A 24,734-nucleotide genomic window follows, 5' to 3' on the forward strand; every position below is an offset into this window, starting at 1 on the left:
GAATGACCATCACATTCTTCACTCACTGATAAGAAATACGGTCTCTGGAGACTCCCTTCCTTATATTTTTCTTAAATTCACCTTCCCTTCCTCAGTTTCCTGTCTCTTTCCTGTACTTTTCCCTCCTTGCTTAAACTCCTAGCTCAGAGAGTTAGAAGAACATTTTTAATGGCTGGACATTTATATGCCAATCAAACTGACAACAGACAAATGAATCTACTCCTTTGATTCATTCTTTCAGGATGCCTGTGGCTTGAGGCAGGTATTACTGCTTCAGTGTACATGTACTTTGCCAATGGAAAGTTACCACTGAAGTACAGGGAAATAAAAATTACTTAAAAAAAAGAAAAAAAAAAACCATAGAAACTGAAAGCTGAGACTGCGTGTACTTGATGCAATTTACCAGCCACCTAAGTACTCTTTACAGTGGCATATACAACACTCCAGGAGCCAGAATAGAGAGGAGATCAAATAAATGACATGGAACACTCTTCAATTCAGTACCTTACAGAATTTTTGACTGGTTAATTGACAAGACTTCCTACTGCATTAACATTAGGTTTATATAGTGTTTTTTACCTAGAGTACCTTTTGGGGGTCTAAAACCTTTGGACAGCTACAGTCATTTAAGCAGAGTTCTTTCCCTGGGGAAAAATATATTTTTTCTTAATATTCCTGTTGCCCTTATGTGACATTTGCCATCTCAACCAGCAAAACAGAAACTTAACTGGGACCATTCCAGCTCCACTCATGGTTAATATGGTACTTTTCTAGTTAAAACCAAAATTATTGTTATCCTGCATTACGCATCCTGAAGCCTTGATTAGAGTTTGTTGTGGTTTGGCATTTTTCTTAATTGATATTTAAACAGATTGGCTACAAGTTCTTTGAACTGCAAGTGAGATACCCAAGTAAAGATGGATACCTGCAGAGCACATAACAGTTTTAGAGTCTGTCTTTATTTAGTAGCTGCCATGCCCGACAAACTCAAGCAGAGAGATTTCCTGTTCACAAGCTGTTATGAATGTGAAACATGACATTTGACAGCATTTTTCCCACCACTTCTAAGTCACAGCCATTTCCACCATAATTCCCTCTTTTAATATAATAGGAAATGTTTGATTCCACATCTAATCTTGCAAGTTCCTGGAGATCTAACAGGAGAATATTTCTGTGCGCCTTTACTGCCACAACTGGTGTGCATGCACCCTTAATGATTATCATTTCCGTAAATCATGGCAGGAGGTTATTCTGAGATCTTTAAATTGAAATATGCATCTAAAAACTTTGAGAGAGAGGTTTAAAACAGTGAAACTACCGGATTGATACAGACATCATTCACTTGCTTTTTTTTCCAACCTCTATAGGCATCTCCCTCATTCTCAGATTGTGTACATCCAACCTTCCTTTGCATTTCATTTTTAAATTTCTGTCCATTGACAAAAGGAAACAATCCCAAGCTTCAATTCTGAAATAATTTCCTTACTACCTGCCAGTGGATGAACATTAACTTATATTCTGTGTCCCTTCATGTAAGAGAACAGAAGGCAGCTATTCCTTCCTGCTCATTTCAAAACAAGTCAGTGGCAGATCATGTACTGTAAAATGGAAGATTTCTTGCTACCATATAGCACATGCTTCATTAGTCCCTAGCAAATTAGCACTACTTCAGTTTCAGGCTGAGGCAGCTAAGGCCACAAGCAGTATGAGAGGTACATAGCAGTGGTTTTCACCCTTCTTGGATATGAAGAACTGTTAGGTTTTCCAGCAGAGGTGCAAATCCTTGTATAGCAAATGTATGTCTTCTGACAGCAGGCTTACTACATGTGCTTTAGCAGTAGTCCTTGGGCTACTGCAGACTTGTCTGAGAACTGCTCTGCTGTGCTGATTAACCACTTGGGAAATATAATGTAATTTATATCATGTAGGATTTGAAAAATGTAGGGCTTCCTGTCATCCTGTATTACTTGGTCAAACTCCTTACTTTGTATGGGACACATATCAGATATTAATTTTACCAGCCTACAAAAATTCCCATGAGAGTATCATACAACTAACCTATCTATGAGCAGAGCAACTCTGCATTACGTACACTGTTGTGGACCATCATGAGAGAATCATTGCACATACTCAAAAGACTTGTTCAGGGCTGCCTTTCAGGTGAAACATTTACTAAAGTCATGTGGCTACTTCTAGACATAATACACAGGGTATCCATGGATTTCTGTCCCCGGACAATGCTGGACCTAATAGCTATGAAGCCCAAGAAACCAACTCTGCCTATTATTTTGTAACCTGTTCCCTGAATGTTGACAAATTTATACACTTCCCCTTTATGAAGTGAGGTCCTCCCAGCACTTTGGTTTGCAGAGAACAGCAAAGAGCAGCCTGTAATGACTGCCACTCTAAGTCCTTCACAAGTATGAAGACTGTAACAGCAGCTGACTTGGATCTTCAAAGCACAGATCCTTCTTTTTTTCAGAATCATAATGGGGTTTTTTGCTGTAAATAGTTTTTCCAACTACAGAAGTGTTTATCTGGACTAGGAAGGTCCACGTGATGCTAAAACAGCTATAAGACACATAGAAGGTACTGAAAAATGAGAGTATGGGTCATTCATTAAAACTCAATGAAACAAAAATCCCTCACACCTCATGGTAATTTAAGACTCCAGAGTAACTTTGGAAAGAGCAATACATTAATGCCAGCATGTTGCCTAACCTCCAGCATCAATCATTTTACATTCCACTTCTCTTATCTAGGAGATAGTACTGGGGTTTTCATATTTTCCTTTTCTTTTCTATGGTGTTGTACACTGGTAGTAAGTCTGCTTAAAAATTATGTCAGTCTTCCAGCCTAGATACAGATGCGTTATCTGTATATAATTTATGTTTTCTGGAGAGTGGTAAGTATTCATTTTTCTTATGAGTCTCTTGCAGGGCTGTGGGTACTCAGCATATTTACGCAACAAATTGAGTAAAATCAGTTGAGACCCCATATTTAAGAGAAATGTCTCCTTTATGAACTTGACACATTTGCTTCAAAACGACCTGAGAAGGTTAAATTCAACAGAAATTAGATCAAAGATTTATGATAATTTTTTAAAATCTGAGATAGGCTTACAAAATGTTCAAACTCATTTTTGTGCAGCATCCTTCAGCTTTGCAAACAGTACAGAAGGAAAAAAACTTACTAGGCTACAGATTTTGTTATTATGCGAGAGCTGAAGATGATCAAGTCACATTTTGTTTCTGTAATGACAACTTCAACTTGTCACAGAATTGTGTTTCAGAATTTCAACTTTCAGTAAGTTCAACCTTATGGATTTGGAAACTATACAATCACGAAATGTTGAATTATTTTCAAGATGCCAAAACATTTGGCAATTTTGTTGCACAACTCAGAATTCTGGCACAGCCTCTCAGCTTCTTAACAACAATTCTATCTCCATAATGTATAAAGTACCTGCCATGTAATTTTGTTTGTGTGTACAGACTGAACATTTTCCATTTTTTGAAAGCATGGCCCTAGCCAGTATCAACAAGAAGTCCTAGACGCTGTTGTAGTAGATCAATGCTAAAAGGATTTTATTTTTGAACAAATATTACATTACTGTAATTTCTGGATTCAAGTTTTTTACTCCTGAAATAGGAAAACCTTTGGGTTTTGACCTGTGGATGTGTAACAATTGTCCAGCAGAGACACAGATGTACAGATAGTGAACATCAGCATGGAACACATCAGCTTTTCCATCATTACCCTTTACAGACTCTTCAAAACATTGCCTGTACTCTGGCCAGTAGAGAAATAAGCAAAAGCAGGGGCTCTCTGAACAGGAACTAATGAAGTTACACTCTCCTTTACCTGGCATGCAGGGGTGAGGGTTAAATAAAGCCAGGGCATGCTGTACACCTATTTCATAGTGAGAAATATCCAGGAAAAGCAGTAGAGATGAAATATAAAATTCAAATGTGAAAAACACCATTGCTGACCTCAAATTATAAGCTGTGCTCACATCTGATGTTTGGACAAGTAAGAAAGATAGAGCAAAGAGATGCAATCAACTAGCTTTGCCAAGAAATTAGACATTTCTGCTCCAGTGTTCAAATATTCTGTACTAGAAAGCATACACAGCTTCCAGCACCATTAATGCTATTCAGTGAAAAAAGAATGACACTGAAGATACGGAAATAGTAACATGGGGATTTGCTGAAAATTGAAGACAGCTCATATTCATAGCCTGGAAGTTTTCCTTTTGTAATTTTATGTAATTACATTTGTTTGTTACATTGGGGAGGATGTTAGGAAGAAAGTACCAAAGAAGGCCTACAACTTCTGTGCAGTATTCAAGTAATAACATGCATTTGACAGAACACACCATAGAAAGCCAGGCAGCCTAATTGTACTGTCCTCCTCCGCAATCTTAGAGGGATAAAAGTGGATAAGTTTATACCAATATTTGCTTAGTCCTGTAGATTTATTCCGAATACTCTCATTTAGATGATTTATCAAGAGATGCCTTTTACAGCAGTGTTATTTTATCATGCACAGATAAGCAAAATGCAGCAATCTCTTGACTAAAGACTTGATTAACAACCCAATAAATAGTTTGTTTGGTATTTCTTGGGTTTGGGGTTTTTTTAATATTTATATATACATGTCATGGTTTAGCCCCAGCCGGCAACTACACACCACGCAGCCGCTCGCTCACTCCCCCACGGTGGCACAGGGGAGAGAATCGGAAGAGTAAAAGTGAGGAAACTCATGGTTTGAGATAAAGACAGTTTAATAAGTAAAGCAAAAGCCGCGCACGCAAGCAAAGCAAAACAAGGAATTTGTTCACCACTCCCCATGGGCAGGCAGGTGTTCAGCCATCTCCAGGGAAGCAGGGCTCCATCACACGTAATGGTTTCTTGGGAAGACAGACGCCATAACTCCGAACTTCCCTCCACCCCTTCCTTCTTCTTCGTCCCAGCTTTATATACTGAGCATGACGTTATATGGTATGGAATATCTCTTTGGCCAGCCTGGGTCAGCTGTCCCAGCTGTGTCCCCTCCCAGTTTCCCGTGCACCCCCAGCCTGCTCGCTGCAGGCCAGCATGAGAAGCTGTCCTTGACTACTTAGCAACAACTCAAAACATCAGCACCTTATCAACATTTTCTCATCCCAAATCCAAAACATAGCCTCACGCTAGCTTCTATGAAGAAAATTAACTCTACCCTGGCTGAAACCAGGACAATACATCCAATAGAAAACTACAGATGAGTGAAGTCACTTTTTGAAATGTTCTTGATGAATTCCCCTTCCTTCTTCCCATCTTTCTAGACAATCCTTCTTTTAAACCTATAGAACGCGTATATTCATAGTATTTCTAAGATACATAAACAGAAGTCCAGGAGAGAACACATTGCAACATCCTTGGTTATCCATTGAAAACAGGGCACTGATGCCTGACTCATCTGTGGTTAATACAAGACCTCATCCTCAGTAAAAGTCTCAGAATGAAATAATAGGGGTTTTGGTGTTTACCCATGCACCTGGTTTAACAATGTAACCATCTAAAGTTAGGTTAAACATTCAGATCAAGCTTTTCAAAGTACCTATTCATTTGTCACAACTGAGTTGAGATTCTCCTTAATGAAGTCTCTTTTTCAGGAAAGTGGGAAGGTCAGACATTCTGAAGATGATGTTAGTTGCCAAGCCAAAAATTCACATCTGGTTTTGTAGGGTTTGGCCATGTAGAGAAACATGATGTGACACTTATGGCAAACAATAGTACATGGGAGGATGAAGAGACAGGTGTATATGGCTACCTATTCTTATACAATTCTTTTCCAGTATACTGAGCATGGCTACTCACCTATCTACCAGCTGTGAGTTTTGCAGAACACCTATAGAAGCGAGCATTCTAATTTTCCATTTCTACTCTGAAGATGCCATTAAACATAGTGATTTGAATGAAACTTCCGGCTCCAGAAGTCTCTAAATCTCTAGATGCATTCTTCCATGTTCCATTTTTTTTTATAATCTACCCTAAGCATCCACTGTTAGCCACTGATAAAGACTGCACATCAAGCTAGACAGATCTTTAGTCAAACTCAGTCTGGCCAGCTTACACAATTTTGATGTTAAAAGATAAATACACATAGGTATGTGGCATGGGTCGGGACCAGAGTTCTTTGAACCCACTGCAAAGACCCCCGATTTTACCATCCTGTAATGGGTATAATCTAAAAATTTTTGTATACTCCATCAGCACAGAACATACAACGAACTGGACAATAAGGAGAAATTCTAAAAAATGCTTAAGGGGTATTCCAAAGATCTGATGACTAAGCAAATGAGACTGACATTCAAGAAGGTCTGTCCATCTCCATAACTACAAGAAGTGACTTTTCTTAGAAGTTACTTCTAAGTGCACAGAAAGGTGTAGCAGGCTTAGCATGAAAGACTCTTAATTTACATTTAACTTATGCAAGCAGACAACTCAGCTACTGGAATTAAAAGCAATGCAATTTAAACAAAGGTATAATCACATGGTCTAGCAGTACTTCCTGAGTAGGATGCACCAAGAAAAATCTTAAGGCTGAGTTCTAAGAAAATACCATTTAAAAATCAGCTTTTTCCTAAAATAAAATGGGAGGGGGGTTTGCTTTGTTTTGGTTTGGTTTTTTTAACTATACATCTGTGGTGCAGAGGTGGGGGCCTATTTTAAGTTAAAGAATAAAGAATGTAAAACTGAGACTGGCAGAATTAATTTTGTAAAGATCAAATTATAATACTGCAGATTAAAAATCCTCTGTCCTGGTTAAATTCAAAGCACAATTAAGTACAGATTATTTCCCATTCATTTCAGTGGACTTTGAATCTCACAATTTGCAGGCTCTTTGGCCCAGATGCACCTCATCCAACTTCACATGCCTACGTTGTAGATGTCCACATCTGTGTTAGAAAGAGACTGTTGTTTTCAGGACATGATTTATCTGACTTATTTTTGTCTCAATTAATACAAGGCGAACTGCATTAAGGAAATTCCTATTTCTCTCCATTAACTATAAAGAGAAAGCAAGGCGAGCAGCTTAAGTGTACTGATCCATACTACCGAGATCTATATTTGGGCAGATGGAATCCATCCTTTGCCTCTTCAGATACCCCTGAAATGATACCAGTATACCAAATGCTCAACAGATAGACCCAGGGTCTGCCTCCTAATGTAACAGACTTCATTTTTACTGGAAGTTAGGTCTCAGGAAGGATTGCAATGTAAAGCCCATAACCAGCTCTCTGAGCATAATTTTGATGCTAAACTAAATGAATTATAGGATGTATTATTAACGGTTTTAATTATATGCCTAGGACACCAATTAATGAAGTGAATGACAAGCATTCACTTGAGGATAGAGAAATGCAGAAAGCTAATATATGTATTAATTGACATGTTAATTTTGCAAGTTGTGATCCCAGAAAACTTTTAAAACAAAGGCAGCAACATGTTTTCACATTACACAGGAAAACTAGAGTAATCCCACCCCTCATCAGTCAATTTTACAGCCAGCAGAAGGCACAAAACCACACGGAGGAGATATTTTTAATTAGAGTTCAATATAGGGAGAATAATGGTTACCTGTATTCAGTCTAAACAATTATTATCAAAAGGGCCTTAGCAGTGTAAAATAAGCCATTTAAGAAAGGCTTACTGTTTTAAACATAGGCTGTTTCTGATTAAAAAGTAGAACTTTTAATTAAGATTAGTAAGGCCTAATTCAAGCTATAATTTGGTTCCTTTAGTTAGCAAATGTCTATTAAAACTGAGCAATTAAGGTTAAATGGGTTGAAGCATTTAAAGGACTCTCCCCGGCTTCAAATACTATAATAGAAAAGACCATGTCAGGGACTAATTCAGACCAGAAGACATGTATTTCCCTTAAGTTTTATACTTCCTTGTTGATCATAAAGTTTACTAAAGAAGAATCCATTGGTAAACTAGATTTTCAGTGGAACACAGCACTGTTATACGTTTGTATGTTACAGCTTACCCCGTGTAATTTAAAAAACAAAATATAAAATACAAATTCTGTAATTTTATAAATATAGTAAAAAGTTTGCTCCTATTATGGCTTTTCTCCCTTGATTTTGTATAGTTCAGTAATAAAAATATGTAGTAAAGTTCCCAGTAGCATATTTCTCCCTTTTGATAGTTGTGTTCATACTTGGCATAATGGTCTTAAGCACATAATGTGGTGTGTGTACTTCTGACAGGTAAAGGTAGAAGTATACTACAACTTATATTACTTAACATAAACCACCTTTCAAAGCATTCCCACCTCACCTTCTGCTTCCCATTTTCACAGCTTCTTCAAAGACTGAAATTCTTCATGCTTGGTCTCATCAAGTTATTTTAGCAAGTTCAAGCAAAATCGGCTGAGCAAGCTTGAGGCCATGACACACACACACACATACCCCCACCCAGCTCTGGCAGAGCCCTCACCCAGCAGGACCCTCTGTAACACTCATACGCAAACAGCAAACCTCTCACATGTTTTCTGGAGTCTTCAGGACTCCCCACAAGCAGATCTTGCCTATATAAAACAGATAATGTGATCAAGACACCAGGCTGTCCTTTTCATTAAACACGAGACCTACAGAATATGCTGTATGCAAACAGGATCATTCAAGTGGCTTCACAATTACAAACACTGGGATTTTCCTCAATGAATGGCAACATTAACAGAAATATGCCAGTCCTTCCAGGAAGTGTCCCTTTCAGGCCTCCATTACTTGAGTCCACCCTCTTGCTAACTCAGGCAATTATATCATGTAATCCCACTCAGGATAAGGATTGATGTTGTTTTCCCATTGTGGAGTAGGTTACAGCAACTGCCTGTTACCCTCCATACAGATCAACAAAATACTTGTCTTAAAAACACCTAGAAATTACCACCAGTACCTAATAACATCATCAATATTAATGGTAATGACTAAAAGCCTTTCAGGATAAGCAGTACAGGAACATATTCTAGTAACCCTGTTCTACTCATATACATGCTAACATGCAAATTTATATGCCAGAATTCCTCAGGATACTTATATATATATATTACAGTGATATACTGTAATAAAGGTTTTCTGAAGGAATGTGGGCACACTCAGGTATTCATATATGCGTATGCACTCACTTTGTGCAACAAAGTCCAGCAAAAGCACTCAGAAATGTGCATTGGAAACTTTTGTATCAACCCAAAGTAAAGTATGCCAATGAGCTATTTTAGAAAATAGATGCAATTGCTGCTGCTACCCTGAATAGATTTGTGTGTATTCCCTATTCAGAATAAACACTAAAGCTTTTGGGTTTTGTTTCGTAAGACCACATGCAATGCAGTCAACTGCTTTTTTTTTTTCTTTTATACTGCAGTTCTCACATTTCCTTCAAGAAAAAGAATTTAAAAAAGATTTCAAAACAGAAACAGTGAAAGAATGCAAATGCCAGAAGCGTAAAGAAGCTAAATCATTTTTATATAGGTTTAGAAGTGACTGTTAACATAAAACTTATGTGACAATACCTTGGATTTTATCCATATCCCCAAAAAAGTTGTTTCCTAGTCAACAGGAATGGTTAATCATACTATAAACAACAATTTGAGGGGGTGGTTTTAATTGTTAAAGCTTTTGAGACAATGTAATAGAAAAGTTCTTCCATTCTGAAGCCATAATCTCCTGTAATCTCTGTAAAATTGTTTGCATACAGAATAAGCTGCTTCCATTTTCACGTAGTGAAACAGTCTATACCTAACGAAACAGACTATACCTAATGAAACAGACTATACCCAACAAAACCATTTCAGTCTTCAGGTTTTTATTTCAGGAAAGCAGGTTAAGGCTGTCTATTCCTGCCTTATACTCATTCCCTGGCTCACTCTTAACAAGTCAAAACAGTCACAGGTCAGAGTAATTCTGGCAGCCCTCTAGCAGCCAAACAGTTCACAGGTAGCCTTCCTCGTGAAGCAATCTCATGGCTTTGGATCCATCTGCAACACAGGCCAAGCAAGACTGCCTTTCCCCAGCATGCCCATGCAGACAAAGCCACTATGAGAGCCCTTGGGAAAATACTATGGCAGTCAGAAGCAGGAGCAATCCGTTTGGAGCACCTGCCTTTCCGGTGTGTGGTATACTGAGACCCATATTAAGGATCAGATGAACTGTACCATTGCACAAGCAATCATTGGGCTGGTTTAAGAGAAAAGTGGTGCATGGGGTGAAGGACATGGAAAGAGGAACTTTGATCATACTCCTCTTTAGAGAGGTGGGAATGCATTATTTAGAAATTGCCATTTTTCTGAAGTCACACTTTGATGCTTTGTAGTTCGATAAAAATATAGGCATGTCTCCAAATCACAGTTTTTATGGAATCCTTTTCCAAGACAATTTAGCAAACAGGAAAGTGCAAAAATAATAAAGGTACAACTCTACTCAGTAGAGACGCTACCATTTCTAGAGGTATGAAGTCAGATATCAAATTCCTCCTACATCGGTGCTGACAAGAAATTTAGATATGCATTACCTATGCTCCCCATTCCGCAAAGTAAACACCCACTTCAACCACTTTTTTACTGTAACAGGGAGACAACTTGCCTGAAAATTTTGAATGCAGCCTCTGCTTCCAGCTAATGAAATCAGAACAAAGGCACTTCAGTGCAATTTCCCTCTGACAACAGCAAGAACTAGAATGCACAGCAGTTATGTCCCGTAGTATTTTCAGCTATGATATATCCAACAAACAACTACTCCTGCAGAGGTTCCCATTCTCAGGCCTCTGAAGCACATTCTGCAGCAACACCCTCCCTGCCCAAAAGATTAATAATCACCAAACCAGTATTATGCATCACTTTTTTTTTTCCCAGTTAAATTTTTGATGTTCTGTGAGCACAATGCCTTGGTTAAACAGAAGGATTGACAGTGGTTCATGTAGACTAAGGCATGGGAACAATGGTATGCAGAGTTTAGTAATTTCAAACTGAGAAAATAAATAAAACTTGGCTTTTATATTCTTGGAGGTAACAGCTCATCTGTTTAACAAATTGATTATAGGAATCAGAATGATCTGAAGGTCATTTCATCTACTTAATATTTCCAATTCTGTCTTTGGTGGCTGTACTGTAAAACATCCTCAATAGTTGTGAAACCATGGTCTTGAATTTGACATGTTACCTATGGGGCCTACAGTACCAAACAAACTGCTCATGTGTTCTAAGTTCACTAAGTTCAGGTCTAAAGCACCTGCAAGATGAAGGTCTTACATCAGCTTATTAAATGATCCAGATCTTTTTTTTTTTCCTTTTCCTTCATCACTGAAGGAAAAACTGTGATCTTCTACAGCTCCAGAGAAGGAGCACTGTAAAGTAAAATAAGACAATATCTTCAATTTAATAAAGCACTTAAACAGAATTACTTTAAAAGGTAACAGTTTCTTAAGATTAAACATATGCTCAAGTACTCCGCTGAATCAAGGCATTTGAACAAAACAACTCTTCAAACTGCAATGTAAGTGTATTCCTTTTGCTGAGCATCTTAAATGTGTAGAAAAATATTGAAATTTCAAGGGGGTCTGTTAGAACCTATCTTCAGTTTCTTATAACTGCCAAACATTTATTGAATGCTAGAATTTTTCATACAAGGTACCTGCTTTAAAGCAGGTCTTTTTTTCACCTGAAATTTAAAACAAATATATACATACTAAAACAAACAAAGAAAAAAACCCAGAAAGTTGGCTTTTTTCTAAAGTGATTATATGGAAAATTCATTGCTTTACTATGTTTAAAAAAATCTCCCCCAATTACTTGAACAGATTTAATGCTCTCAGATTTTGTTTCCTGTAAGGAGGTGGGGAATTACTTTTCAGTAGATTTCTTAGAACAGAAAAAGCTGGCCAAATTACAGCTAAAAATTCACCAAATAAAAAATAACCATTTAAAAAGTCAGGAAAAAAAAAATCACGATCAAATAAATTCACAAGCTCAGCAGGCTTCCACTGAAATTTAGGTAGCTTAAGTTTCCAAAATGTCCTTCTTGGTTGATGTTTTTTCAGCCTTAGGCTGTAGTTTCACAACACAACAGCTCCAGAAACTAAGCCAGATTAGGAAATCTATTCACCTTGTCCACCACCACCTTCTCCCTGACATTTGTTTCAGCCTCTATACCCCAGTCATTGCTTTTTCAGTGTAGAACAGCTTATAGAACCATGCTGTAACGCTTTGCTTTTTCTTCCACTTTTGGGGGGATTATTTCTGTGATATTCTTCACAGCATAGCCCCACATCAATTGCTACTGTGCAAAAAAAAAAAAAAAAAAAAGCCTGATCAAGCAAAGAGGAACTTCCTAAATCAGTGCATTGAGGAAGTAGAGTATTACTTCTTTTTCCAGCCAAACTGTACACACATTTTCCCTACAACTTCCTGCCACATGTCCTCCATCCCAGGGCTACCTGAGGCTTGGTTCAACTTGCCCTGTAGTTAAGGCTCCCAACTATCCTGGTCTAGAATAGGGTTGGACTAGTACCACAGGTACAGAGACTGTATCCACCATCCATGATTCCCATTACCTCCACAGTGTCCTAACAGCATCAGAGTGCATGCTACCTGGCTTAAATGCAGCAGAGACAAAAGCCACATTAGTGGAGTTTATTAGGGAAGTAGAAGAGGTCACATTCCTCAACTCCTCTGCCATCATCCAACCAGAGGCTCCCTGACCACGCCATGCATCAGCTTACGTTCAGCCTTCAGAACAAAGAACATGTATTTGGTAATGCCATGGACACACATGAAGACAGTCCCCATAATCAAATGTGAGCTGACAAATGATGGCAAACAGCCATGCAAAGATGTCTTTCCAGCCAGCCACTTGAGGAAAGAGCCATGGGTCTGTGGGGGATGGAACAGCAGGGAATGTCCTGAGGTACCGGTGAACTCTGAGCTGGTGGTGGGGGCCAGGAAAAAGGTGGAGAAAAAGGAAGAAAAAGGGAGAACTGAGAGCTGGTGGGAGCTGTTTTGACTTGAAGGCAGAACTTGAGAGAAAAGACCAGTAAGGGGTCCTCAGAGCTGGCAGCTACCAGCTCTCCAGTCCCAGAGGTCTTGCTGTGGGACACTAGCTCTCAGATAGTACTGCTGTAAATGCAATAAGCCACTGAGAGAGAGGACAAGGGAAGGAAAACTGAATAAAATCAAAAAGCAGCAGGTGAAAACACACTAGGAGAGGACAAGAGAAGTAGGATTTTCAGTAGGGAAATTACAAAGTTAAGAGCCAGCTGAGTAAAAGAATATACAAGACAACATAACAAAGATTGCAAGGAAAGCAGACTGCACCAGAAGTAACGGTTACAGGTGGGAAAACCAAGCAGTGTCTGGCAGATATATAAAGTATGAAGACAAAAGGACAGAGTCTTACATATTGAGCTTAGTACATTCTATTTATGCTCCTTCATTTTATTATCATTTTCCTGGCAGATAATTTACACTGTATATTTGGGGCAAAGGAGAAGTTCCTTCTAAATACCAGTTTTACATCACCACAGAAGGCCACCCTGGGTTCTGCAGCTTAGCAACTGTAGAGACTGATGAAATTCAACATATATATTTATAAGTTCCCAGAGTTCCCATAGACCGACCAGCAGACAGGGAGCTTATCAACTATTTAGAGAAATGTCCTTGGAAAAAAACATATTTTTTCCAAATTGAGAATTACATGTAATGCTGATGAAGAATGAGGCTGTATTTCTAGCAGTATGGTATTTGTTTATGCAAAATATAGTGATATTTGTATCCAAGAGGCATTTCTGGAGGGGAAAAAAAAAAAGTTGGAGCAAATGTTCTTTTTCTAAGTAAAAATGGAAGATTTCCAAACTGGACCACCGGGGGAGCTGTTCACTGAAGCAGCATTACCGGCTGCCAGAAAGTAGCTCTGAGAGGTAGGACAGGGTAGGGAGGAAAAGGGAGAGGAGAAAACAATAGGGTGTGTGATACATGGGGACTGACGGCACTGTAAGCAGTTAAACGGGTCATATCATCCCAGCGAAGATTCTGGTTTTATTGGATAAACTGCTGAATAAAGTCATAAAAATAAAGCAATCTGAAATAAATAAATAGATACTTAAATAAATATCAAGGCTCAACTCTGGCCAAATCAAAAGACCTATTCAAGGAACAGAAGCAGCATGAAGGAGAAAAGAAAAAGTTACCATAAAAGCTGTTAATTCACTTAGGCTATAATAAAATTCTGTTTTGCTACAGAATGTTCTCAGGAGTATTTTCTTGCTTGCTACTTCTTCTCCATCCCCTCAGAAACCCCATTCCCTGAAGTAATTCAGAAAACTGGCAAGCCAGGAATCAAGTATTAAATGGTACCAGACAATGAAAAAAAAAAAAGCACAGATATAGAAAACCTCAGAATTGGATTCTGGAAAACACTTTTATCAGCCTAAACCAAAAAAGATGCGTCAAGTTACCCAATCAAATGTATAAGATTTACAGAGAGGGAAAAAAAAGTGTAGTTACTAGCTCAAATCAAAGAAGCTAGTTTATATACTCCCTTCCCCATTTTTTGACATGTACTGCTTCATTCTGGAAGCTGCTTTCTATGAAATCAGCACAATGGCTCACACAGGGTAAAGCTATAATCTGTGTGAATAAAACTGGGAAGGAAGATTTGACCTTGAAATAAAAATCACCACAAAATCGGGAGGTGGCAGAGTATCTCTTCCTCTGTGTTCAGATGGGCTGCTGCAAGCCAACAGGACAAAACCAGCATCACAGGCTTGTAGCAACAGATCTCATCCACAACACAGCCATTATGGGAGGGTGACATGAAGTTCAACACATGACATTAATGCCACCTGTTAAGGTATTGTCACTGTAAAACTAGAAAGCGCAGCAGCTTCAGTACCTAATATCCACTGCAGACCTCAAGATTACTGGACAGCCAGTTCAAAAGTAATTAATTAGATCAGTGTCAAAGCCTCAAGCACTAAACTGAGAGCAAGTCACAAAATGGTTCTACAGAAAATAACAAAATTAGAATAAGGATGAAACAATATTTAGGATCCACCTTCCTGCAGCTTTTCAGAACAGGCAGACAAAGGGTGTAGATATTTGTGGTGTTTTCAGGGGGAAAAAACCTCAACACACCAACACACAGCTATTCAGAAAATCCTTTGTTCTCCTGACAGATATGTAGTGGGATATTATTAGTAGATATTATTAGTGGATTTGACCAAACCAACCTACAGAGCACCTTCTTGCAAGCAATAACAGTAAGACTATGGTTGTAGTAATAATATTCAGCCTGAAATGAGTCAAGATTTGCAAGATCCCAGAGGATGACCCTTCTTTTGGGGGAATGAATTCACCTTCTATTGCAATTAGAAGAATCATCAGGAAGAAGTCACTTAAGCTGCATTGTTCAGTGGCATCACTGTGTTTCAGCAATGAGACAGACAGAGAGCACAAGTCTGAGCCCACTAGAGTTGTGCAAGCATCAAGATGCCCAAACTTCAGAAACCAAAGGATGCAACAGCATTCATTTACTCTCACACGACATTGTTGATAAAGATGGTCCGCTTAAGAAAGAATTAAGAAAGAATTGCTGAGAGTGGGTTGATGGAACAGCATGAAACTCTTAAAAGAAATGGGATCATTGTTCCGTTTAAAAGACATCCAGAAGCCCTGTACTTACTTATCCCTACAGACAAGAGGAGGCTTCAGTACAAGATACTGGACCAGGAGCTGGGAAATGAGAACTCTGAAATGTCCTTGCTGCTTCGAGGTTGATTGATTCAGAGCAGCCCTGTCGCAATATTTGGATTAATCTTTGAAGAGCATAAGAAGAACATAGCAGATATTTGAAAGACCACAGTGAAATTAAAATCCAATGAGTGAGACTAGCTTCTTAAGAAAAAGAAAGTTAAAACAGGAGAAACAATAGTTATTATTCAAATGAGAGTGATGAGGAGATAAATTTTTTTTATGTTTTTCCAGTTGCTAAGATTTGTTTAAAATCCTTTAAAAACAAATAAGTATAAGAAGAATCTTGGCCTTACACCCACAAAATTACTGAGGATGATAATGAGTGGTTTATCTATATCATTTCTAATTCATTGTAAATGCAATATCATTTTAAATGTTACTGTATTGCTGCAAACACTGTGAGTAGGTTAAATTTTGGCTTAGGGACATTATTGCACCTGCAGCACAAAGGCAGAATTGCACGTGTTAGTCCCAAGAGTCTCAAACATTTGCCAAAGTAAGAAATTCACTATCCTGTTGTTTCCACAAAATTAGAATTCCTAGTTCAGAAAGGGCTTTTAGTTAACAGTTTAGAGATGATCTGTAGAGTACTCTGTGCTTTTCTGTTTGCAGCAACAGATCGTATCAGAGACAAAGCCAGACATCACAGAACATCAATGAAAATGAAATCTAGGTATATCAATGCAAATATTTTTCCAGATACTGTAGTAAGTATTTCGATCCACCATACACAGACAAATGTCAGGAACTATGGGAGAAATTGTGACGAGCAGCATATCAGCCCCAGATTAGGAGATGCCTTGCTAGATTGTTCGGCTGTACATTTTCCAGAAGCTTCCTTCAGCTAAGCAGCCCTTAGATGAGCACGGGGGTTCAGAATGGACAATTAGTCTGTGTTTCCAAAAGGACATATGCAGAATATAACCTGCTATGGGGCTGAATATACCTGTGATTGAGGCAGGAATGGTTTATCTTTTTTTGAGATTGTATCACTTACACCCAGTGAGGTGCTATCACCGGGGTAATCAAGAATAACAGCCCCCTTTGCAGATTACCATGACCACCTGCCTGGAATGATTACTTACATTAGGAAAAAGACTGCAAGTATATCAACATATGACAAACTTACATCACTAGACCTGCACAGGCCTACTCAAACTAGCAATCAAGCAGAACTGCTGCTGCTAGCACAAATTTCCAACACAAGCAGAAACCTGAAAATCACCCTCTCAGTGCAGACTCTGACATGATACTTTGCCATAGTACATGTATGCCATCCTCAGCAAGAAAGTCCATCAACAACATTATGAAGTTTCACAGCAGGGGGAGGGATATACATCTGAAACTTGTGAGCATTTCTCTTCTGTACAAAGAGTTCAAGAAACATGACAAAAACTGTATAAGACCAAGTATGAAAAGAACTGAAGTTATGCAAATACTATGAAAGACATTAGAAAAACTGTCTAGGAGAGAAATCTTAGAGAAATCTCTCTAAAAGAGAAATCTTATTCAATATGGGAAAGCTCAGAGCAGAGTTTTGCAACCCAGAAGCATCAGGTCCCAGAGAGCATGTTTTAAGGAAAAATCACATCCACCCAATCACATCCTCTACACACTGTAGAGTCCTACATGTAAGGTATTATCCAAAAGCAAAAGAAAGCAAAGCTAGAGCAACTCACCGAAACCACAGTCACACTGGGGATAAACAGTAGACTGGGGGGAAAAATGTTTAAAATACAGAATAAAGTTAACACACTAATTGGATATAAAATGGGCACAGATAAACATCAACCAGAAATTATACAGAGTATTTTAACCATTAATGGCATGAGGGTTTGGAATAGCCTGAGAAGTAGCATGGGCAGAAAAAATTAAGTAGGTTTAAGAGCTAAACCCCTTCACAAACTGTTCAGTGACAAGAGTACCCTACAACAGCAAAGATGCAACGCTGGCATCAGGGACAAAGGAGGCCCTGACAAGGCCTAACGAACTTCAGGACTTGGAATCCTTTTGAAGCTTCAGGAATTTCCATTGCTTTGACACAATTTTCCAGCTAACAATTTTATTGAGATACCAACCTATGGGGAGACCAAAAGTCAATGTAGAGAAGGTACAGACAAAGACCTAAGGAGCATGAAAGAACATGCTTGCAGCTGAATGCAGGCCACTGCATTTGAGATACTGACTACAATCACAACAGGAAAAATTTCCTAGATAATAGTAAGTCTGCTGGGGCAACTGAATCACTTATCAATGAATAGATTTTGTATGTTGAATAGAAATGGACAATTCAAAATTATTATTTTTTTTAAAGATTACCTGTGTTGGACACATTATTCCATCCTATGAAAATGCCAGCTAGAGAATTTGTGGTCAAAGGATATTGGTATATCATGTGATATAGGGAAATATCATCATGGCAATGCTGCCCATATGGCTTGACAAAGCATAGCAGATAGCTGGTTGGAAACCAAAATCTACAGAGGGAAGCAGGAGACAGGACACAGGAAGAACAAGCAGCTCTTCTGTCTGGAGAAACAACTGTGCTCTGTGGAAAGAAATAGGTCAGCTGGTTCAGGCAAGAAAGCTACCCAGAAAAAAAAAAGAAAAAAGGTAGGGTAGATCTGTGAACTAAGAAGTCATCCCCAATCCTCAGAAACTCAGGAGAAACCCAGTCCAGAAGACAGTTTTGGAGAAAAGCAAACTTCAGAAACAAATTCCCTGCTAAAGGAATTTAACAGACTGTCAAGAAAATGTTTGATTTCAGTATAATGGCTGCTAGAGCTCTCCACGCGTCCTTAAAGGAATGTTTTTATCTTACGTATTTCTCCTCACCCTTTAGGTCAGAGCAGCAAGCTATGCACAAAATGCTGCACAAGTGGCTGGGTTCCACATTTAGCCTAATGATCCCTTTTTTTAAAATGTTCATTTTCTTTGAAAAAGTACAGAAAATATATATTCACATACTGGACATACTTGGTCAAATATGTGCTCCCTTGATTTTATAAAACTTAAGAATCATCCGAATCATGTTCGTTCTCATACTCTAACCCTTTCTCTAAAAATGGATTTTAAGTGAACAAAAGCAATATTTAAGACTGATTTTTAAAGTAAATGAACATGCACACCTTTCTAAATGAGTTGTAATGCCTCAGTATAACCTAAACTGGCAGATCACTAAAATTTATTAGAATAAATTTGATGGTATCGTATTGTTTCTTTCAGCTTACCACACTATTGCAGTTCTGCTTGTTTAGTAAAATCAGGCTGTATCTGATAGCCTGCACTGTAAGGGAGTTAGTTATGCTATAGTGAATGTTTTCTAGGCATGATGCAATACATGTAGTTTGCTACAAAGTTAGAGAGGCACATTATCTGTACAAGAGGCATCCTTTTCTCATAGGTAACTAGTTTCAGTGATCAAAAAACTTATTTAGAAAAGCTCAAGTTATAAAGACCCAGAATCGTTTAATGACCCAGCTTTGGTCTTGGCACAACGAAAACCATTTGGTGTATTTCATCTTTGTTATTACAAGCACATTCACTTTTATCTTAAAAGATAATTTTTAAAGACTAATTACAGGTGTTTTCTTGTGACAGAATATTAAACACCAATCAATACTGCTAGTCTGTTTATTTCTGTAGGTTTTGAATACTTGATCTCAGGATGCAAAATAAACCCACTCTACATGAGCAGCAGACCTTAGGTCTGCCACTGACTTATATGACCCTTCCTTCACCTCTCTAGTTTTGAGTTTACTCACTTATGAAAAGGACATAATGGTATCTGCTGGCCACTGAAGGTACATAACTTCTAAGTAATCTAAAATAAGCTCCAGAAAGGAAGCATCCAAAAATATTGCAAGTTTTCTGCTTATCCCAAAGTTTGATACTAATTACAAACTTGATGTGTAGAGCTGATGCAAAATCTTTACAACTGTTATTGTAACATTTAAAAAAAAAAATGTATACATCATACATAGTAATACCTGGTTTAGACATCTTACTTTCATTTACCTGACTAATGCTGAACAGTTAACATCCATGCAGAATATGTTGCAGTCTGCCCCAGCTTACTTTACTTATCACGCTTGTCAGACACTAAATTTCATCAGATCTAAGAGTTTGACATCAGCCACAGAGAATCCATGATTCTGTACATCATTCCACAGAGAAATCTGATTTTTTTACTACTTACTGGGCTCTCTTTTTTTTACTCGCCAAGGCAAATCAGGCAAAGAGAAATATGTGTGTTAAATAAGCATGAGTATCAGCCAGGTCTACCATTAAACAGAGCTCAACAGCTAAAATATGAGTAGTTAAAGCTTAAGGAACCTTTTGATGCCGAAAACCAATACAAGAAGAAGTACCAGTTCTGGGAATGCTGTAACCTCTGCAGCTGTGGCCTTGAGCACATTTTCTCTGCATAGAGCTCTTTCCCTGTGAGGGATGAATAGAGGAAGAAGTGGTGCTGAATGATTATTCTGTTTGCAAGAAAGAAAATCCGGCTTCCAAATGAACAGCAGCTCAGAGACACTAGAGCATCAAGAGGTGGACAGTAGGAATTTGTCTCTGTCTTAAGCCCAAGACAGAAAAATATGACAACCACAAAAATGCTTTATGAGGGCACTTGAACAAACACTTTGGAAGTCCATGGAGAATAATATGTGGTTTCACATTTTTGTAGACTTCAGCAAAGTCATTTCTAGGTCTTTAATCTTTTTAATGGACTGGCCATATACATTTTGAAAAAGTTTCAGTCTGCCATAGAAAAAGAGAGACTTGGAAGGAGAATTTTTATAGCTGCTAAGTAGGAAAAAAAAATAATCTTGCATCTTTTATTTGTAAGGCATTCTGCTGTGATTACAATATTCGTTTCTTTCACCAGAGAACAATCTCTCTGCTGAGGTTCAATAGACAAGATGGAGTTCATAAAATCTGAAATACGAGTGTACACAGTGTCTAATAAAACATGCTAAGTCTTTTTCAGTTGCAAGGGTTGATGTAAGGACATATAACTTTTTTAACTCTGTGTAAGTACAATAATCTGAAGTAGTTCCTTTTAAAATAATGTTCCACAAACTCAAAAAGTATACGCTCGTAGTGTCAAAGAGAAGGAAGCTCCAGCGTCCTGTTCGCGTTGATACACCTACTGTAACCGGCCCGGGGGGAACGAGGCTGCCTCCGGGCGGCAGGGGTGACCGTAAATCACGGCACAGCCAGGCGAAGGAGCACGCTTCCCCGTGCCGCGGGAGGGCACGAGGAGAAGGACCGGGCCAGCCCGCGGCACTGCGCCGGGCCAGGGCAGGGAGGCCGCGGGCCGGGCGGCGGCGGCCCCAGCTCCCCGCAGCCCCGCTGGCTGCCCGGCGGCTGGAGCAGGGATGAGGCCTCCCGCAGGCGCGGCGGCCCCGGCTGCTGTCGGCGGGAGGCGAAGCAGGGGCCGCAGCCCGGCCCGGGACGAGCCGGTGCCACCCCAGCAGCCGCTTCGGTGGGGAACGCCCCCCCCCCCCTTTTATTTTATTTTTTGAAAATTTTTAAAAGTAGGCTGGCGGACACGCTGTTTGCGATGCCGGACAATTAGCAAAAGCAGCAGGGGGATGCTGGCCAATAAACACCCAGACTTGAGGTTAAGCAGCTGTAAATCTGCATTAATCGTTTCAGGAATTCAGCTATTTACAAAAGGTTTTAAAGAGCAAACAAATAAGAGAAGGGAGAGGAGGGGAAATAGGAGAGGAGCCGAGCTGTCCTTACCTTCACATTGTTTCCCTTCGCCTTTATAGCCTGGCTTGCAGATGCATTTGTAGGATTTGGGTGTGTTTTGGCAAATTGCATCGATGTGACAGTCATCCGTAGCTTCTGCGCACTCGTCAACATCTGGAAGCAGAGAACGAACCCCAAGGGGACAGATAAGAAACAGACACAGAAAACCGTCAAGGATAGATGCTCCCCTTGAAGAAGCTGTTTGCTTGCCTGCCCTCCGAGTGTCACCCTGGAAATGGGAACACCTAAGGTTAAATAACTGAACAAACCAACGTGTTATTCTCCTTCAGCCATTTAGAAGCACTGCTCCACCAAGCTCAAGGACCTGGTCCCACGTTTCTGCATTAGGAAATCTTTAGACACACTAGAAATTAGCGTCTGCTATATAGGTCTGATACTGGAGAACCACACCTCCGTAAAATAAGAGGGCGTTTAAATGACCTGTAAGAGAAGAAAAAAGCCCACTTGCATGTTCTAGCAAAGAGATCTTCTTAACAGAGGAAGGCAGAGCCTAGTTTAAATAAGCTATGCTGGCGGGGGAATGAGAAAAATAAATATTTGAACAGCAAAACCACATTAATCCTTTTTATTAAGAGGCAAAATATAAATAAATGGAAGAGCATATGAAACTCGGTAAATTAGCGCGGAGAAAAGCAGCCTACAATAACATCATCTACATGGACTAAAACCCATTTAGAAGGAAAAGGTCCCCGCTCGGGCGGGTGAGCCAGGCTCTGAAAGGGGGGACCCAGAGCGCTTTTCTTGTTTTCAGGCCTTCACAAACATTTCAGGGACGAGACCTCGTTTTGTCCCCCGGATTTAAAGAGGCTGGGGGAGGGAGGAGGATGAGAGAGAGTCGACATTTGGTAGTCGTGGGAATGTTAATGAAGTGAACATAAGAAGAAAAAAAAAAAGCTCCGACCTACGGAGGGACGGGGTGTGCTGTTAACATGGGGACATTTAAAGCCTAAATGACCCAGCCACCCTGTCGCCCGCAGCGGCCGACGCAAGGGGCTGCGGCGGAGCCGCCGCCGGAGACCGGCGGGGCCGTGCCGTGCCGCCGCTGTCAGTGAGGCACCTCACCGGGATCGCCCCAGCACCCCGTGCGGGAGGAGAAGGGCGGGCGGGGAGCGCCCTGCCCAGGAGGGCAGGCTAGCAGCCGGGTAACAACTCGCCGGGCTGCACGGGGCACAGCCTCCTCTTTATTTTTAAGGAGCATCGAGGATCTCTCCTCGATAGTGCTGCGGAGGGAGGGGAGCATGCAGCAAGAGGCATGTGCAGTTGGTTTCATGCCAATTAGATGAAGAGATTCTCAAATTAAAAAAAAGTGCACTAAAGTGAGAACAGTTTTATTGTTAGCTTGAAAACCTAACGCTAACTGTTTCTGAAGTGCTCACTCGGCCATCTCCAGCGGCAAAACAGGGATCCCTCAAAGTCACCGGGGACAGAGGGGGCTACTTGGAGAGGGGAGAATCACCAGAGACTGTGGCATGGCACGCCGCAGAGAACCGCCCTGAGAGGTGCAGACCAGGACGGCCCCGCGGGGCACCCCCGGGCTCCTAGCAAGAGAATTGCCTCCGCTCCGTACTGTTGCTATTTTTTATTTTTATTTTAAAGAAAGAGGAGAACACTTTCCCCTTCCCAACCGCAGAGCGTTGTATTTTCTGGAGAAATGCGGGACTGCTGTAATCCGTTTCCTTCTTTCTTGTCCATTCGTTTATTTTAACCGCTGAGCCGGTTCAGATCTAGCTATGATTTACGTGAATTAGCTTAGGGGGTCCGAGGGTGTTGCCCAGATCAGACACAGATCCAGTCAAGCACAAAAAGAAAAGAAGCAGTGGTTTTTTTTTTTTTTTTTAAATGCTTTGGTTCATACTTTTGACTCATTAAACCGGCACCCATCTCACATCAAGATCAGCAAAAGTGACAGCTGGACTCTTTATAATGCCGTCAAAAATTCAAACTGCATTGAGCCAAGGGGGACATTTCACAGCAACCAGAGGATGCCTGGGAGTCAGGCGTGAATGCCAATGAGTCAAATGAAAGGGCAAAACCAAATATGAGCCCCTGCTCTGCTCCACATCTCACATTGCATTTCTTGGACTTTAAGAACTTCTACGTTGACTTCGTTCATTTTGCTGCATTTAAACTCCTGCATCTGAAGAAAAGGGATTTTTCCACTCCCCACCCTCCTACTTTACCTTAAACGATTTCTTCTAGCACAACTTCAGAGACTGCATACACATCTTTAAGAAATTACTTTGGGCTTACAACATTCCTAGGCAGATGGGGTTTTGGTTTTTTTAAACATCGAAGCAAAGACTTAATATCATTACTGCTATTAAACAGATACGAGCGCTGCTGTTAAGAACAGCAGGTCTTTGGGTTAATGCGCAGACAGGGAAAATCTGTGAAGATAAAACAGCCAACGCTTCCCCTGCGGAGTTTCTAGGGCTCAGCACAGGTTTATCTCGTAGGCACTTAAGGAAAGTAACTTTTCTTTCCCAGTGTCTCCCTCCAGGCGTCCCTTGGCTCCGGCAGTGTCAAACACGCGACAAAACGCCTCCCCCGCACAACTTCCAACACCCCCCGGCACTACTAGCAGCAAGAAGTGACCTCCCCCTCAACACCTTACACCAGGGAGAGGAGAGCGGACAAACGCGGTCCCCCCGGGGCCACGGCTCCGCGCCGCCCGAGCCGGGAGAAGGCGGCACGGCGGCGGAGCCCCCTCTTACCTGCGCCCCCGCTGCCTCCCGCCAACCTGCCGGCCCAGGCGAGAGCGAAAAGCAAACAGCAGCGCCGCGAAAAGCAAACAGTGCCCATGTTAATGATGCGATCCCCGGCCCCCGGTGCCTGTCTGCGATAAGGGACGCGCTCGGGGCCGGCCGCGCGGAGCCGCCGGCGCTGACGCCCTGACAGCGCCCCGCTGATTCGCCGGGGCTCCCGCGGCGGGGGCGGTGCCGGTAGCCGGGGCGGGCTGGGGTGGGCCGGGCCGCCCTCACCGCCCCCGGGACTGCCCCTGAGCTCCGCCGCCGCCGGCGGGAGGGGGAAGGTGGTCGGCGAGGCAGTTGAGCCCTTCGCCGCCCCGAGAGTTGTTTGTTAGTCAGGCGTGTGGTGCTTATTGGTGCGGTGCCCGCGCCCCTGCTAGTCACCGCTCACGTCTCCCAACAGGTAGGAAGCCC

At 40.7% G+C, this 24,734-nt stretch overlaps 1 protein-coding gene across 1 annotated transcript in view; it reads right to left on the reverse strand.

Annotated features, from left to right (window-relative positions):
- The window catches only part of SCUBE1 (signal peptide, CUB domain and EGF like domain containing 1), a gene marked incomplete at both ends in the record, with an annotated part of 212,072 nt that extends 187,697 nt beyond the window's left edge, over window positions 1-24,375 (reverse strand). Inside the window, 2 exons of the mRNA XM_082012017.1 lie at window positions 21,544-21,666; window positions 24,288-24,375. Of these exons, the coding sequence (XP_081868143.1) occupies window positions 21,544-21,666; window positions 24,288-24,375 (211 nt within the window). The remainder of the gene's footprint in view (window positions 1-21,543; window positions 21,667-24,287) is intronic.
- Between the last annotated feature and the right edge of the window lie 359 nt (window positions 24,376-24,734).

Source organism: Phaethon aethereus (assembly GCF_964289735.1).
Source record: "Phaethon aethereus genome assembly, chromosome: 1".
Classification (NCBI taxonomy): domain Eukaryota; kingdom Metazoa; phylum Chordata; class Aves; order Phaethontiformes; family Phaethontidae; genus Phaethon; species Phaethon aethereus.